Source organism: Idiotropiscis lumnitzeri, chromosome 12 (assembly GCF_059441095.1).
Source record: "Idiotropiscis lumnitzeri isolate Australia: NSW breed Sydney's pygmy pipehorse chromosome 12, RoL_Ilum_1.0, whole genome shotgun sequence".
Classification (NCBI taxonomy): Eukaryota; Metazoa; Chordata; class Actinopteri; order Syngnathiformes; family Syngnathidae; genus Idiotropiscis; species Idiotropiscis lumnitzeri.
In genome coordinates, this window is record NC_142402.1 from 16566363 (window position 1) to 16580342 (window position 13980).

At 43.3% G+C, this 13980-nt stretch overlaps 1 protein-coding gene across 2 annotated transcripts in view; it reads left to right on the plus strand.

The window, feature by feature from the left end:
- The first annotated feature begins 1094 nt into the window (after positions 1-1094).
- Positions 1095-13980, plus strand: part of slco5a1b (solute carrier organic anion transporter family member 5A1b) — a 39523-nt gene continuing 26637 nt past the window's right edge. Inside the window, exons 1-11 of one of the 2 annotated variants that reach the window (XM_088311691.1) lie at positions 1095-1476; positions 3641-3691; positions 3794-3907; positions 4693-4804; positions 4865-5000; positions 5368-5635; positions 5843-6115; positions 6227-6267; positions 7049-7392; positions 7524-7610; positions 9631-9710. In XM_088311691.1, the coding sequence (XP_088167817.1) occupies positions 1371-1476; positions 3641-3691; positions 3794-3907; positions 4693-4804; positions 4865-5000; positions 5368-5635; positions 5843-6115; positions 6227-6267; positions 7049-7392; positions 7524-7610; positions 9631-9710 (1612 nt within the window). In that variant the 5' untranslated portion in view covers positions 1095-1370. The remainder of the gene's footprint in view (positions 1477-3640; positions 3692-3793; positions 3908-4692; positions 4805-4864; positions 5001-5367; positions 5636-5842; positions 6116-6226; positions 6268-7048; positions 7393-7523; positions 7611-9630; positions 9711-13980) is intronic. The other variant, XM_088311690.1, reaches the window with a different exon arrangement.

Genomic DNA, 13980 nt, shown 5'->3' on the forward strand with positions numbered 1-13980 from the left:
TTTCCATGCAGAAAATTTAACTATTCCCTTTTAGAACAATATCTGTTTTCGTCGTAGGATTGCAACTTGTCGTGCATTTTTTTCTAATTCTGAGGTTATGATGCAAGTGAGGTGCAGCCACCACCAAAGAGAATTTCATGTCTTTTTTAAAACTAATTTTCCAAGCAAAGCTCTGCATGGGCTTTGTTTATTCGGGATGGCAGATGTTATTGCGTATGGAAAGTAGTTCTGCTGAAACGAGTAAGCTGTTTGCACAAGATTGTAATATTAGCCAGGTGCTTTAGAGGCGACTTTTATTATAAAATTAATGAAAAAAAATATATATAAATAGAGAGCTATCATATCATACCTTCATCCATATGAACAAATCCCGCAACCGGAAAAAGAAACACAAATATCACAATCGCGTATCATGTAACAGCACCACCTAGTGGCAACTTTGTATTTTATACAAATTGTTTTTTTTTTTTTGATGCAGCAGCAATATTATGTTAGCGAGTGAGATTTTCATATTGTTTCAATATTTTCACGTTTTACATGCAAAGTCTTAAGTCACTTTCTTCTCTTCGTGCTTATTTTTTTTAAATGACTTTAAGCATCGAAAACAAAATGAGTCGAACCGCAAGTCTGGTATTCTGAATTGTGTCCTGCTTGGAAACGCATTTCAAATAAGACGGACTGCTCGTCTTATTTTGAAGGGGTCACGCCTGAGTGTCCTCCTTGTTGTGCCTTAGGTCAAAGGTCACGTGACCCGGCTCCGTCAACTTGGAAAGGAATAAAAACCAAAAACTTCAAAGGTCTTCTTGACTGATTGATATGACTGGCGAGTCGCCACCATTCCACTATTTGACTATAAATGCTCACATATTGTCTGGCGACCAGTCACTTGTATCGCTACCCGATCCCTAGTATTGACCTGCCTCTGTGCTCTGAGATTGGCTGGCGACCAGTCCTGTGGTTTTCACTGTCAATCCTTCCTCGCAACCAAGTTCGTCCTGTCTTGCATCCAACCACGTTCTTTCTGTCTTTGCCACAATCTCCCCCTTTTCTGCTTTCTTTTTGCTTCCTGTACTTTTACTTTGAAGGCGAGCGGCGGATGTTTGGCGCGTGAACTCATCCGCTTGCTTGCTGGCAGCGACAGCAGCAGCAGCATCCGGAGGAGGAAGCGCAATCAACGCCCAAACTTGCAGCTTCACCGCCCACCTCCCTCGCTGCCTCTCTGCCTCCCTCCGTCCGTCCATCCGTCGGTCTACGCCACCGACTCGTCTCCTCCTCGTCAGGCCGCGCAGGTGCCGCCCCGAGGGGGTCACAGGACCGAGCAGAAGAAAGATGGCTTTTTAACGCGCACCTGGAGCCAAAGCAGGAGAGACATGCCGCTGTCTTCCTCCTCCTCCTCCTCCTCCTCCCTTTGCCTCCTCCTCGTCATCCTCCTCCTGCGGACCTCCTCCTCCCCCGCCTCGGCTGCCAGGCGCGTCGGTGAGTCGCTTCTCCTCCATCAGCTCCTTCGGAACTACTTGCGCTGCTGGTTCGTGTGCTTCCGCCGGGGTCCATTTTGTGCTCGGTGTTGCTTCGTTCACTTGATCAATTATCACACATAAAAATGACACCGACACGGACGAGTTTTTTTCTGCATAAGTCCACGTAAAGAAAAAAAGGAAATTGTTTTAATTAGAAGACATGTGCACGATGTTGATTCAAATGAGTCTTGAATTAGCTTTTATTTCATTCAACTAACACACAGGCCATCGTGCGTCACTCGCATCTATTTCTGAACTACCATCACGTTGGGCATGTAAATAAGAAAAGAAATGAGTCCCAAATCATTTAAAAGTTTTATTTATGACGTTTGTAAAAATAAATAAATAAAAAAAAAAAGTGTCAGTTAGCCTGGAAGCTAGTAAGATGCGTACTGTTTATCAAACATGTCTGAATCACAAATTACTCATTGTAGACTGAAACAAATATGTACATGTTTGGATTAATCGATGTATACATTTAACTTCCGAATCGAATTGAAAAATACTATGTTTATGCAACATGTTTAAAAAAACATCAATTAGCCTGGGAGCTGGCAAGATGGTGGCAATTACACCATCCAAACACAACTATATTTCAATTACGGAACTTTCATAACATTAAGAAATACATTTGTAACTGATTTTGGTCCCCATAGACTGATCTTCATTTATATTTTAATATTTTAAAAAATATAAATAAATTTATTTTTTAAATAAATGTTATATAATATAAAACATATTTAATATTTTAAATATTAATATTTATTTAATTTCTAAAAAAAAAAAAAAGTGTTTGTACGTGTTTTAATTAGTGTGGGAGTGTGTTTGTGATTGTGTTTATGTGCCTGTGTGTGTTTTTGTATGTGACTGAGCGCATGTGTGTGTTGGGGTGTGTGTGTGTGTTTGTAGGCCTTCTCCTCCTGGCCTTCTTGGTAGTCAGGTTACATAATAAGCATAAGTAAGCAAAGTGTGGCAGCTGCTGGACGCCTGGTGATGATGATGCCTGTCCACTTTTCTTAAATGCGTTTTTTCTTCAGCAGGCGCACGCGTTAATTTGTCGCCACTGGAATCGGTTATGAGGACAGCCGTTAACGATTGAGTTGTACGCCCAAAGTGATATTTTGCTTTTTTTATGGTCCTGGTTAAAAAAAAAAATTTTAAAAAACGTGTCGCACTCACCAAATTGCTAACTTGAAGGTCGTGAGGCGTCAGTTGCCATGGCGACGCTTTCACCTTTTTAAGCGCACACACAATTGGCATTGACACTTTATAGACAAACAGCTTGACCTGAAATGAGACAACAACAGCCTGGCTCATTGAAGATCACAAGTCAGGCTTGAATCCCAAAACTAAAACTTCAAACTTCACCACGACACCCAAAGTGTGTCTTGACGGCCTAACTCTGTCGTAAAACCCAAATTTGAAAGCCGAACCACTGCTTGAAACCTTAATTTGAACACTTCATCCTCATTTTACACATGTGTGACTCTCGGCCACATGACCAGAGAGTCATGGCCACTCCAGAAGATTTCACAGAGACTTCCTCTTCCTCTTCCTCTTCCTCTTCCTTGCTTTTCTCGTGCAACAGGAAGGCATTTCATAGCTGCAAAGTCCACCAATTCTTTTCACGCCTCAACAACAGGTGTCAGGCAAAAACACGGTAAGGACACGCACAAGTATGCGCGCGGGTGGCTGTGTGGCCCTCCTTTGATGGTCTCACAGATGATGAGCTGTTGCCATGGTTACAGCATCCGTCCGTTTTGCTCTGTTCGACAGGCGTGTGTGTGTGTGTGTGTGGTTTAGCAGCCGCCTAAGCTCATCACGCATTTGGATTTTTATTTATTTTTACTATAAGGATTTTTTTTAGGCCAATTTTAATCAAATTAAAATTATAATAAAATTCAGATATCCAATTAATAAATTTAAAAAAGTTAATGAATATAATATTGTTGTTTTTTTTTGGTCCCTAAATACAACAAGGGGATGTGAATTACAGGCAGAGCATTCATCTATTTTACAATCCTTTGTTTTTGAGTATTAACTCAGAGAGAACAATGGGCAACGAGTTTTTTGGCCAATTTAAGAAAAAAAATCGAATTAACCTCGTGTTGTATTTTTTCCAGGTTGCCTATTTGAGCGAGAACTGTGTACGCCATTCGAGCTATGCGTCAACGGTGAGATTGTCCTTTATTTATTTGTAATGTAATCATTTTAGCATTTTGACTTGTGGTGTGGCTGGAAGGCGTTCAAATACTTTTGTCCGTGTGGGCTTGCAGACGGGATGTTTGGGAGGTGTCACTCCATTCCGATGGGCGACATTTACTCCTACAACGTCACTCTGCCCGTCGTTCAACATTTTCGACTGCTGCTGGACAAAATGGCCGCTTCAGGTATGCGCATGCGCAACACGCATGTCGTCTTGCTGATGAAATGCTGCAGGTGGTCGTGCAATGTTTGTTGCAAGAGATTCGCATCTATACTAAAGACGCGAGCGTATGGAGGCTTTGGCTGCCAAACTACAAAAATGGTAAAAAAAAAAAAAACGAACTCTTGTTTCTATCCCAAATAAATCATCCACGTTCATGCCAAGAGTTGTAAGGCGCACTAGCGTCCACTAGAGGGAGACAGAAAGCAGACAAACGCCCCCATGTGCGATGTGCTTATGAGGCCACTTTGCTTTGAGTGACATCTTAAAGAAGTTTGTTGGAAAAGTGCGACATCAAAAAGAAACAACAGTGATCAATTAATCATTCCAGCGTGACAAGGTGGAAGAAACAACACAAACGAGCTGTTAGGATGCCACGCCAGCACGTGAGGAGCTAAATTGTCAAATGTGTTGTTGTTCGTTCTCTGAGTGGCTTTATTAGCCTCACCTGTGTTAGCCTGCTGCCAACGACTTTATGGCGCTTTTGATGGCGACCGTGGTGTGAACGAGGTGCTACAGGCGGTGCGGAACTGCCGACAGATGAGTAGGAATTGGTGATGGCTTGTTAGAACACGAAGGAACTACAGATGAGCTCAAATGTCACAGAAAGGAAATTGCTTCAAAATATATTCGTCGAGGTAATTGCGGAAAACGTGTCGAAGTATGTTGTGATAATTTTGCTGTTTGCTTTGTTGTTGCGTTGTGAATTCTGAAGAATGTCCGGTTCACCCATGATATCGGCATGTGCAGGTTTGACATGGCAGGACGACACCACGCAGCATGTTCTGGCCAAAGAGCTTTCCAAAGTCAGGAAGATTCCGAACCGGGCGCCGCTGAGCACCGCCACCAACACAGACGGCAGGTAAGACGAGATCAACGATGCGGAAGTGGGGCATGATGGGTAAACGGAGGTCAATGGCAGGCCGGCGGCCGAGGCTGTGGACCCGGTGGATCGGAGGCTGAAGCCGGTGGAGGCGGAGCTTAGCAGGAACCTGCAGACGTACCTTCAGCGTCTCGGACTCCTCCCAAAAGCGGGCAGTGCTGAAAGCCTGAGCAAGGTTTGTTCACTTTATTTTCGTGGAATGTTGTGAGTGAGAGAGAGAGTGTGAGAGAGAGAGAGAGAGAGAGAGTGCAAGAGAGAGAGAGAGAGAGAGAGAGTGAGAGAGAGAGAGAGAGAGCGAGAGGGAGAGAGAGAAGAGGGAGAGAAAGAGAGAGTGAGAGTGAGTAAGAGAGAGAGAGAGAGAGAGAGTGCAAGAGAGAGAGAGAGAGAGAGAGAGAGAGCGCAAGAGAGAGCGAGAGAGAGAGAGAGGGAGAGAGAGAAGAGGGAGAGAAAGAGAGAGTGAGAGTAAGAGAGTGAGAGTGAGAGTGAGAGAGTGTGTGAGACATCACGATTAGACCCACAAAAAAACTTTTTTTTTTCCCCAGAATGGTCGAGTCCAGTCACCCAAGTTGGACCCGACACGTTCTAAAATATCTTCGGTCTTCAAAGTGAGAACAGAGCAGAAGCCATCAGCGGATCAGCTCCAAGGTATCCTGAACATCCTGAGGCAGCTTCTCTCCACGCCGCCCGACACCTCGGCCCGCCTCAGACACAACTACAGCCACGGGATGGAAGCTTCTGCCACCAGGAACTTCAAATCCAAACCCCAAATTTCTGGAGCATCTGCCAAGGAGCCTCTCACGTTCGTGGACGGTAATAATTTTCCTCAATAAAATACACATCACGATTTTGTTTGGTAGTTTTTGGGCAAACTGGAACAATCGCCATACCATTTCGATTAATTTCAGTCGGTGAAGATGATTTGAGTTGCAAGTGTGACCACGGTCTGAATTGAATTTGCATCTCAAGGCACCACTGTCAATTTGAAATGAAATGAGCATTTTTGCTTCATTTCTGTAGAGAAGTTCATCCAGAACGTTTTGAAGAACATCGGGAGGCAGCACCTGGACGTCAACAACCTGACGCCGCACGACGTGGACCAGCTGTCCAACCTCATTGTGGACGCTTTGCAAGTGGTGGACAAGGACCGGAGCGCAGACCGGGATCAGGTCCGACCCGGGCCGAGAGACTTGGGAGACGAGCTGGGCGACGGAAAGCAGGAGGCTGCCGGAGATGAGGAGGTTGTGGACAAAGTGCAGACGGTGAAGATGACCTCTCCTGACCCACCTCATGGTACTGCCACTCAAACATGACGGCTGTCAATCACAAATGACGCACGAATGCCAAACGCTATGATAATATCATATTGATCACATGAGGAATAAGGGACAATTTTTCCCACAGAAGTCCAATCGCTGGCTAACGATGACAAAGTGAAGGACAAGGTGAGCCTGTCAAACATTCTCTCTTATTCATCTAGTTTGATGTTCGGTACATTAAACAACACACTCGATTAATCGACTTAAAATCGAGATGTTCTGTGGCCATGCTGGGTGGCTAAAACCAACTGCGTGTAAAAAATGGAGGCACTCTGAAATCGTACCAGCTCACTAAAGCTAATGTGCTAGCTGGCTAAAATTAACTCTAAAAGTTGAAGTGAAGGCACACTGTTGTGCTAGCTGGCTAAAGCTAACGGTAAAAAGTCTATATGTTGTGTTCATTATCGATATCAAACGTGCTAGCTGGCTGAAATTATTGCTAATAGTGTGAGTAAATCAAAGGTGCACTGCGGTTGTGCTAGCTGGCTAAAGCTAACGGTACAAAGTCTTTGAGTTGTGTTCATTATCCATAGCAAACGTGCTAGCTGGCTGAAATTATTGCTAATAGTGTGAGTAAATCAAAAGTGCACTGCGGTTGTGCTAGCTGGCTAAAGCTAACGGTACAAAGTCTTTGAGTTGTGTTCATTATCCATAGCAAACCTGCTAGCTGGCTGAAATTATTGCTAATAGTGTAAGTAAATCAAAGGTGCACTGTGGTTGTGCTAGCTGGCCAAAGCTAATTTTATGTGTTAGAAAGGTGCGCTTCGCTAAAATCAACATCGCATGTAAAATAGCGGGATGCTCCAATGGTCTTTAAGTAACGCTAATAGGGGCACGCTACTATTGTGCTAGCTGGCTAAATGAACGTAATCACATGGGAGTGTGTTTTCTGACATTTCGCTTCCAGGCTGGCGGCGAAAACGTTTTCAGCAAACTTCTGGAATATTTGGACCAAAGAGCCTCTTCCTCTTCCACGGTTTGGCCTCCTGCTCAACCTCCTCGCCGTCGGTCAGGCCTGGAGAACGTCCGCAGCCGTACCAGCGAGGCGGGCGTGTCGGTGCAAAAGAAGGACGCCGTGCAATCGGTGGAGGAAGTGTCGGAGGTGGCGGGTTGGGTGAAGGAGGTGGCCCCGCCCCCGCCGCCGGCAGTCGCCGTCAAATACCAGGAAACGCGTCAGAAGATGCCAGATGAACTCCAGCTGGACGTCAAGGAAGCGGACGACGTCTTCGGATATGTCATCACGGACACCGAGTGAGTGCACGCAAGTCTTGTTGGGCAATTTCATTCCAAAGGGAATTGGATTGTCGTAAAAAGTTCTCAGAGGTGTAGCTAACTTAAAAATGTCATTTTATGACATGATGACTTTTTTTTTTTTTCCTCAGCGGTCTTCAGACGGACCAAGGTCTGCACATGATGGAGATCCTAGCCCGCATGGCCCGAATCCAAATCACCGACTTTGCCGAGTTGTCGTACGTATGAATGTTTTCTCTCTTTTTCAACGACCAAATAAATCCAAAGTCATCTGAGCGAGGCAAACGAGTGATTATCTTGTGGTGCGGGCTATGTTAAGTTATTTTTAATCTGGCGATTTTACAACCTAAATGCATTTCTATTTTTCCTCCAAATCAGCTCGGCAAAAGTCAAGTTACACACATGCCAATCATCGGATTATATTGAACCCAGTCGCCGTTGAAATTTCATTACGATAAAATGAAACACTCTTTTGTTTTCTATAATGCTAGAATATAATTCCTGTTTAGGGATTTTTATGGAGTGTACTATAAAGTTGAAAAAAAAATCCAGATATATTGAGTTTTGTATAGTCGGAATCTGAAGTCTAGAAACGATGAATCGAAAACTCCCTCATTTCTAAATAGGGATTTTTAGGAAGTGTACGTCGAAGTTGTTTGCATGAAAAATGCACGGAATACCCTGATGGAGTGATTTATTTATTTTTTTTAAGTATAGTTGACTGTAGTGCTTAAACAATTCATCAAATACTACTTAATCTTTATCAAGTGTCCGATTATGGATGGATGAATAAGCAGTTTAGAGAACGAACCGATTTTCAAATTAAATAGTTGCCTGTCTAAAAAGTCTGGTTGAATATCCCAAAACAGTGATTTATTTATTTTATATATATATATATATATATATATATATATATATGCATGGACTGAAACGATTAAAGTAATGGAATGAAATGCTGAATCGAATTTCTCCTTAATCACTACCGTATGGCGGGAGTTTTCTGCCGTGATTCCAAACACAGCTACATACTTGCAATGGAAAAAAAAAAAAAAAGAAGTATGTATATATTTGTTTAGAATGCAGAAGGTGTCGTCATCCATCAAGCGGAGGCGAGCGATTTCCCGTCATGACGTTGGCCTCGGCGTGGAGATGGACGACATCGTCGCGCGCGTGATGAATGTTTGTGGCGCGTTGCCGCCAGGCCGGCGCAAATAATTGTCCTTTTTTTTTTTTGCTTTCATATTTTGATGCTTTCATACGCGCTGGTTTGCAAGATGATTTACTTGCACGGCTGACATCCGCAGTGGAAAGCATTCCAATTTCAGTTTGTTCTGATGACTAATTAGCTGCATACTTGAAGCGTTTAAACAATATCTAGCTTTCTCCAATCTCTTGTGTCACGGAAAAGTGTCAAAAAAGAAATGCGTTAAAAAGAGGTGTGAAAGAGAAAAAGTCAGAAGGAAAATGGCAAAAAAGAGGAAGCGTCAACAACTAAATACGTTGAGAAAGAAAGAAAAACAAGTGTTGAAAAGAAGCAAAGTCCCAAAAAATAATGTTAAAAAGTATCAAAAAAGAAAAGTTAATCAAAAGTGAAAACAATTCAAAAGAAGAAATGTGTAATAAAAGCGTTTAAGAAAGAAGTACAACTAATAAAAAGTTTGAAACGGAAGGAAAGTGAAAAGAAGAAGAAAAGGATTAGAAAGTGCCGTCGTCGTCTCAAAAGCGTTGCGGGCGGGCGCGATGGACGCGGTTATCCGTCTTGCGGCGACGGGGGCCGTTTGAATCGCGAGAAGAAGAAAAGCTTCATCGGATGAGGTTGCCGACCACACGCACGCTTTCGCCGCCTTCTGATTTATTTGGCGCCCGCTGGGAAAACTGCAAAATGGCCGCGGGGCACAAACCATCTCTTTGCGCGCAACACCCCCCCCCCCCACGAAGGCCCCAAAAAGCCAACTTTTGTTGCTAGCAAAAATTTTTTTTTTGTTCAATAAGCTTTAAAATTTTAAAACATGTCACAAAAAAAAAGTTTTAGTAAACAAATTTGACTCATGAATGGCACTTTTTGGGTTGACAGTGCGATTTAAAACATCGCCACTAGGTGGAGCAGCTTCACTCGTCATTCATTGTGATGAAACGAGAAAGGTCACAATAATCCAACTTGCAATCTACAAATTTCCCCTTGTCGAAAAATCTTGCTGACATGATTGCAATTTTATTTCTGTCTTTTTCTGTTTTTAGGGTGGTTGGCCCGGCCGTGACGTTCAAAGTGAGCCCCAACCGACAAAATGTCACCACGGCAGACGTGGCACGAGTTGCAGGTAAATCACCCCGGGGTTAAAGTTCATATATTATCATTCATTAAGAAGCGGCGTTGACAGCCGTGTCATGTGTCGCCGCCATTGTTAGTTGCAGGCGGTGCAACCTTTTTATTGGGGAATGCTCAAAAGTGAGAATGGGCCCTCCGGGGTAGGCCGGAGGTCAGGGTCAGGAGAGCAAGCGGCGAAAGCAGCTGAGGTGCAAATTCAACCTTTTTTTGTCCACATGGCGTTGCCGTCTTCCTATTCTGTAATGTCGTATCTGCGACTTTAGAATGCATGTGGCTTCTAAAGGCTCGGTGAGTGACGTGGGTGTCAGCCAATTAGAGTGTAACCTTGGCTGCTGTTGGCACACGATTACTGCTGGCTGCCTTCAACCACCCCCAAAAAATGGCATCAATGTGACACATTTTTGTTAACAAAGCAACTTTTGGTTTCATCAGAGTGGATTGGCCAAATGTGAGTTCCGTCCCACAACATTTCATCTCGCTCACTTTGCTTCCAAGTCCTTTTTGTGTACCGTATTTTTTTCCGACTACAAGTTAAAGCAGCCCGAAAATTCATATTGAGGTAGAAAAAAAAAATACATAAGTCGCATTTATTAATAATTTGACAAAATACTCAATGAAAACCAGATTTAATTTTGGAAGGCAAGTTCTAACATAAATAAAATAAATGATGAGTTTCTGCTTTTTCTCTGTCTCAAATTCAAAATTTTTCATTTTAATGAATTTGACAGCATTTCAGTCGACTGCATTTTCTCGTAATCGCTACAGAAATGTCACCTGCTCGTTTTTTTTTTTTTTGGGCTGAATCAAGTTTTGGTAAAGTGTGTTGTCGCGTGTCCCGTAATGATCGCCTTTTGGCTCCACAGCGACAGTACGATGTCAAGGTGCCTCTCGGCTTTATTTATTATTCATAATCTCATTTCAAACATCCCCCCTCGCCCGTAATTGAAAACCCGTCGGCGACATAATCCCAGCAGGAAGCGGTCTGCCGTGCGCTCTGAATCATTTACATTTCTTTCCACGGAGAGTCGTGGAAGTGGAAGTTGCTAATATCCTGGCTGCTAATGAAGCCGCCGCCGTGATTAGCGGCGGCTAATGAATTAGTCACGAGCTGGCGGAGGTGTGGCTTCCGGTGACGTCACCAAGTAAATGTTGACATTTGCCGCCGTCCATCCTGATGAGCGCGACGGCTCGTTTCTCGCCGCGCTCGCCTGATGAGATGTGGCGGCGGGGTTGGGCTGATTGGCCGCTCTCCAGGGTGCCGCTTGATTATCACGGAGAAGACCACGCCCCCACTCACTCGCAATGGAGCTGCAGAACAGCCGCCGGGTTTTTTTTTTTTTTTTTAATTGAGATACACACTTGAGAGATGAGTTTGGTTTGGCAAAGTGAGGTAAATTCTTCCGTTAATTTATAAAATAAAACACATTAAAATAAGAAAAATTATATTTTCACGTATTCCAAACTTTTTTTTAAATTCATCGCAATGCAAAACGCCATAGACAGGCTAACAAATACACACATTCTTTATCGTCTGCGAAGACCAACTATAACTACAGCCGAGTCACTTAAAGTAGTTGTGAAAGTCGTCTTCCATGCCTGTTATACTGCCCCCCGGTGGGCAACTGACGCACGTCAGAAGCAGCCGCAAGGAATTCATCACCATGCAAAAACTTTTTCATTCTTTACTTTCAATTATTCGCTAAGATTACGGCATTACTTTGATGAACATTGAATTTGTATTTATGAATTTTTGGTTTCTTTTTTTTTTTTTTTAATATATATTCTAATTGCGATGTTGTCAGCTTTACAGAAGCAACCGCGAGCATGCGAAAGATCTTCAAAGGCCGCGAGTGGCGTTGAGCACTCACCGCGTTCAAAGCCGCCGTCCGCGCCTTTCAACTTCCTCCTTTTCGGCAGAATTAATCAAACCCCTCCTGCACTTTCCTCTTTTTTTGGAACGGTCGCCTCCTGTAATTTGACGCCTTTTTACGAATCATCCGGCCATGTATTTTTCCAGAGATGCGAGGTACAACCTGGATTGGTCGCCAGGCAATTGCCGGACACATGTAGGGGAATGGCGGATTGGTCGCTAATGTTCGGCAAGAGCAAATTGAGACAAAAATTGTGTGTGTTTGAAAAACAGTGTGTGTGAGAGATGTTGTGACCAGTATCTGGTGCTCGCTCTGTTACCATGACAACCAATCCTTGTGTGACCTGTGGTTAATGACGGGAATTCTCAATAGGAACGTCGAGGTGAAGATTTGGAAAACTGATTAGAATGTTCTACACACAAATAATGTGTGTGGGGGTGCGTGCGGGGGTGTGTGCGTGTGTGTGTGTGTGTGTCTGCTGTGCTCCCACGAAGACGGAGCTAAGTGTTGCATTATCACCTTGAAGTGTAAATAGCTTCTTGTATTGCCTATTAGACTCTCATAACCTGAGTGTGTGTGTGTGCGTGCGTTTTATTGATAATCTCTTGGTCTTTGTCGCCCGTTTGTCTTTGCATTTTAATGTGCGCCTGATGAAAGACGTGTTTTGTTTCTTCAGCTGCTTCAGGTTCAATATCCTGTGCAGTGCACCTCCCCTTTTTTATTTTTTTTTTCGCCTTCTGTGTCTGTGTTTGCATCATAAAGAGATCTCTGCGCTTTGATATTATTTATCAGCAGTGGCAATTGAAGTCCAGAGATGATGCTGGGGGATATGAACGTGAGAGGAGGAAATTGTTGTAGTGTGCATGCCGGGCCATGTGTGGGCGCTGTGGGGGCGTGTCACGGTGGTGGATGTCAGGCAAAGATGAAGGTGGCCATTGACAAAAGCTAACAAAAGACAAACATTTTGAACATGCCGTCAGGTTTTTTTTTATTATTTATGCAGCTATTATGTTTATCATTTAAAAAGAAAGAAAATTTTAAATGGCTTCGTCTTTAATAAAATATGTTTTTTTTTTTATTTTCTTTTTTAATTAATGATACCTACATTTGGTAATAATGAAACTAAATCCCCAAATACCTTGGCTTTGGCGGGCAGTCGGGACGCAGGTGCACGGCTTTAAAAATTGAAAGATGGATTTTTTTTTTTTTATATATATCAAATCAGTAAATTAGTTGCGGCTAACCAAGATTCCGGATCTCTTATCGTGGATTTGGCAAGCCTGTGGGCTCCGACGATGGTGTCTGTGATGATGTTGATGTGTTTGCACTCGGTGGGTGCCACGAGGAGATAATTTGTACAAAAAAAAAAAAATATTAAATAAAAAAAAAATTGAATATTAATTATAATACAAGTACTTATAACGGAAAATATCAGTTTGTACAAAAGTGTGGGGAGATACGAACGTTGGATAAAAAGTATTAGGACACTTGGTGGAGTAAAATGAATAATTATCTTATGTGTTTAATTGAATTTCTCTCAAATTGAATGAAATTGCATTTTTCATTTTTTTCTTCCATCTGAGTTTTGTTTACTATTCCAACATTGGCAAATTATATCCACTATAATAAGGTAAATATTAAAAGACTACCGTTCTGTTGATGATAAGAATCAGATGCACACAAAATGTATGACATTTTCGGTTCTTGTCGTGGTTGTTATTCAATAAAAGTCGTACTTCATCGACACCGGCGAGGTGTTGAGAGTCGTCTTGGCTTCACTCTCTGTGATTGATATTTTCTCGGACCTCGGCTGCAGCGATCAACTAATGTGATTACATCCAGGCTGTTGCCGCGGCGACATTACGGCGCTCCGTTCCCCCCTTGTTGCCCGCTTGCCTCCTCCCCACCTCAGCATTTGAGGGATGGCCGTTGTTTTCTTCTCATTATACGACTCGTGAGATGCGGCGGCAAGGCCGCGGGGAGTTCGCGGGGGGCGGCCCGGGTGCTTAATGGCGGAAATAATGAGCCAGTGGTGCTGGCAGCGCTTCATTCTGCCGGCCTGGGCCCTTCCCTTTTGTCCAGAGTGAAAAATGAGCCGTTTCTGGCTGCGTTTTCTCCTCTCGGCTCCCGGCTTACATTGAGTTAACATAAAGCACAGCTCGGGACAGGGCCGCCCTGCGTGACAAATGAAGCGCCCCTGTCTCTTTTGGAGGGAAAATAACGGCGGCCTTCGTGTACAAATGAGATTAGTTGTTTTTTTTTCTCCCACTTCCTAAGGGCCTGTTTTTTTTTTTTTTCACTCACACACTGTGACGATGGAATATTGTCGGAGGAAGGAAAAACTGAAGAATTTGATTTGAGACTTTATTTTCTTTGCATGGCCAAAAGTCA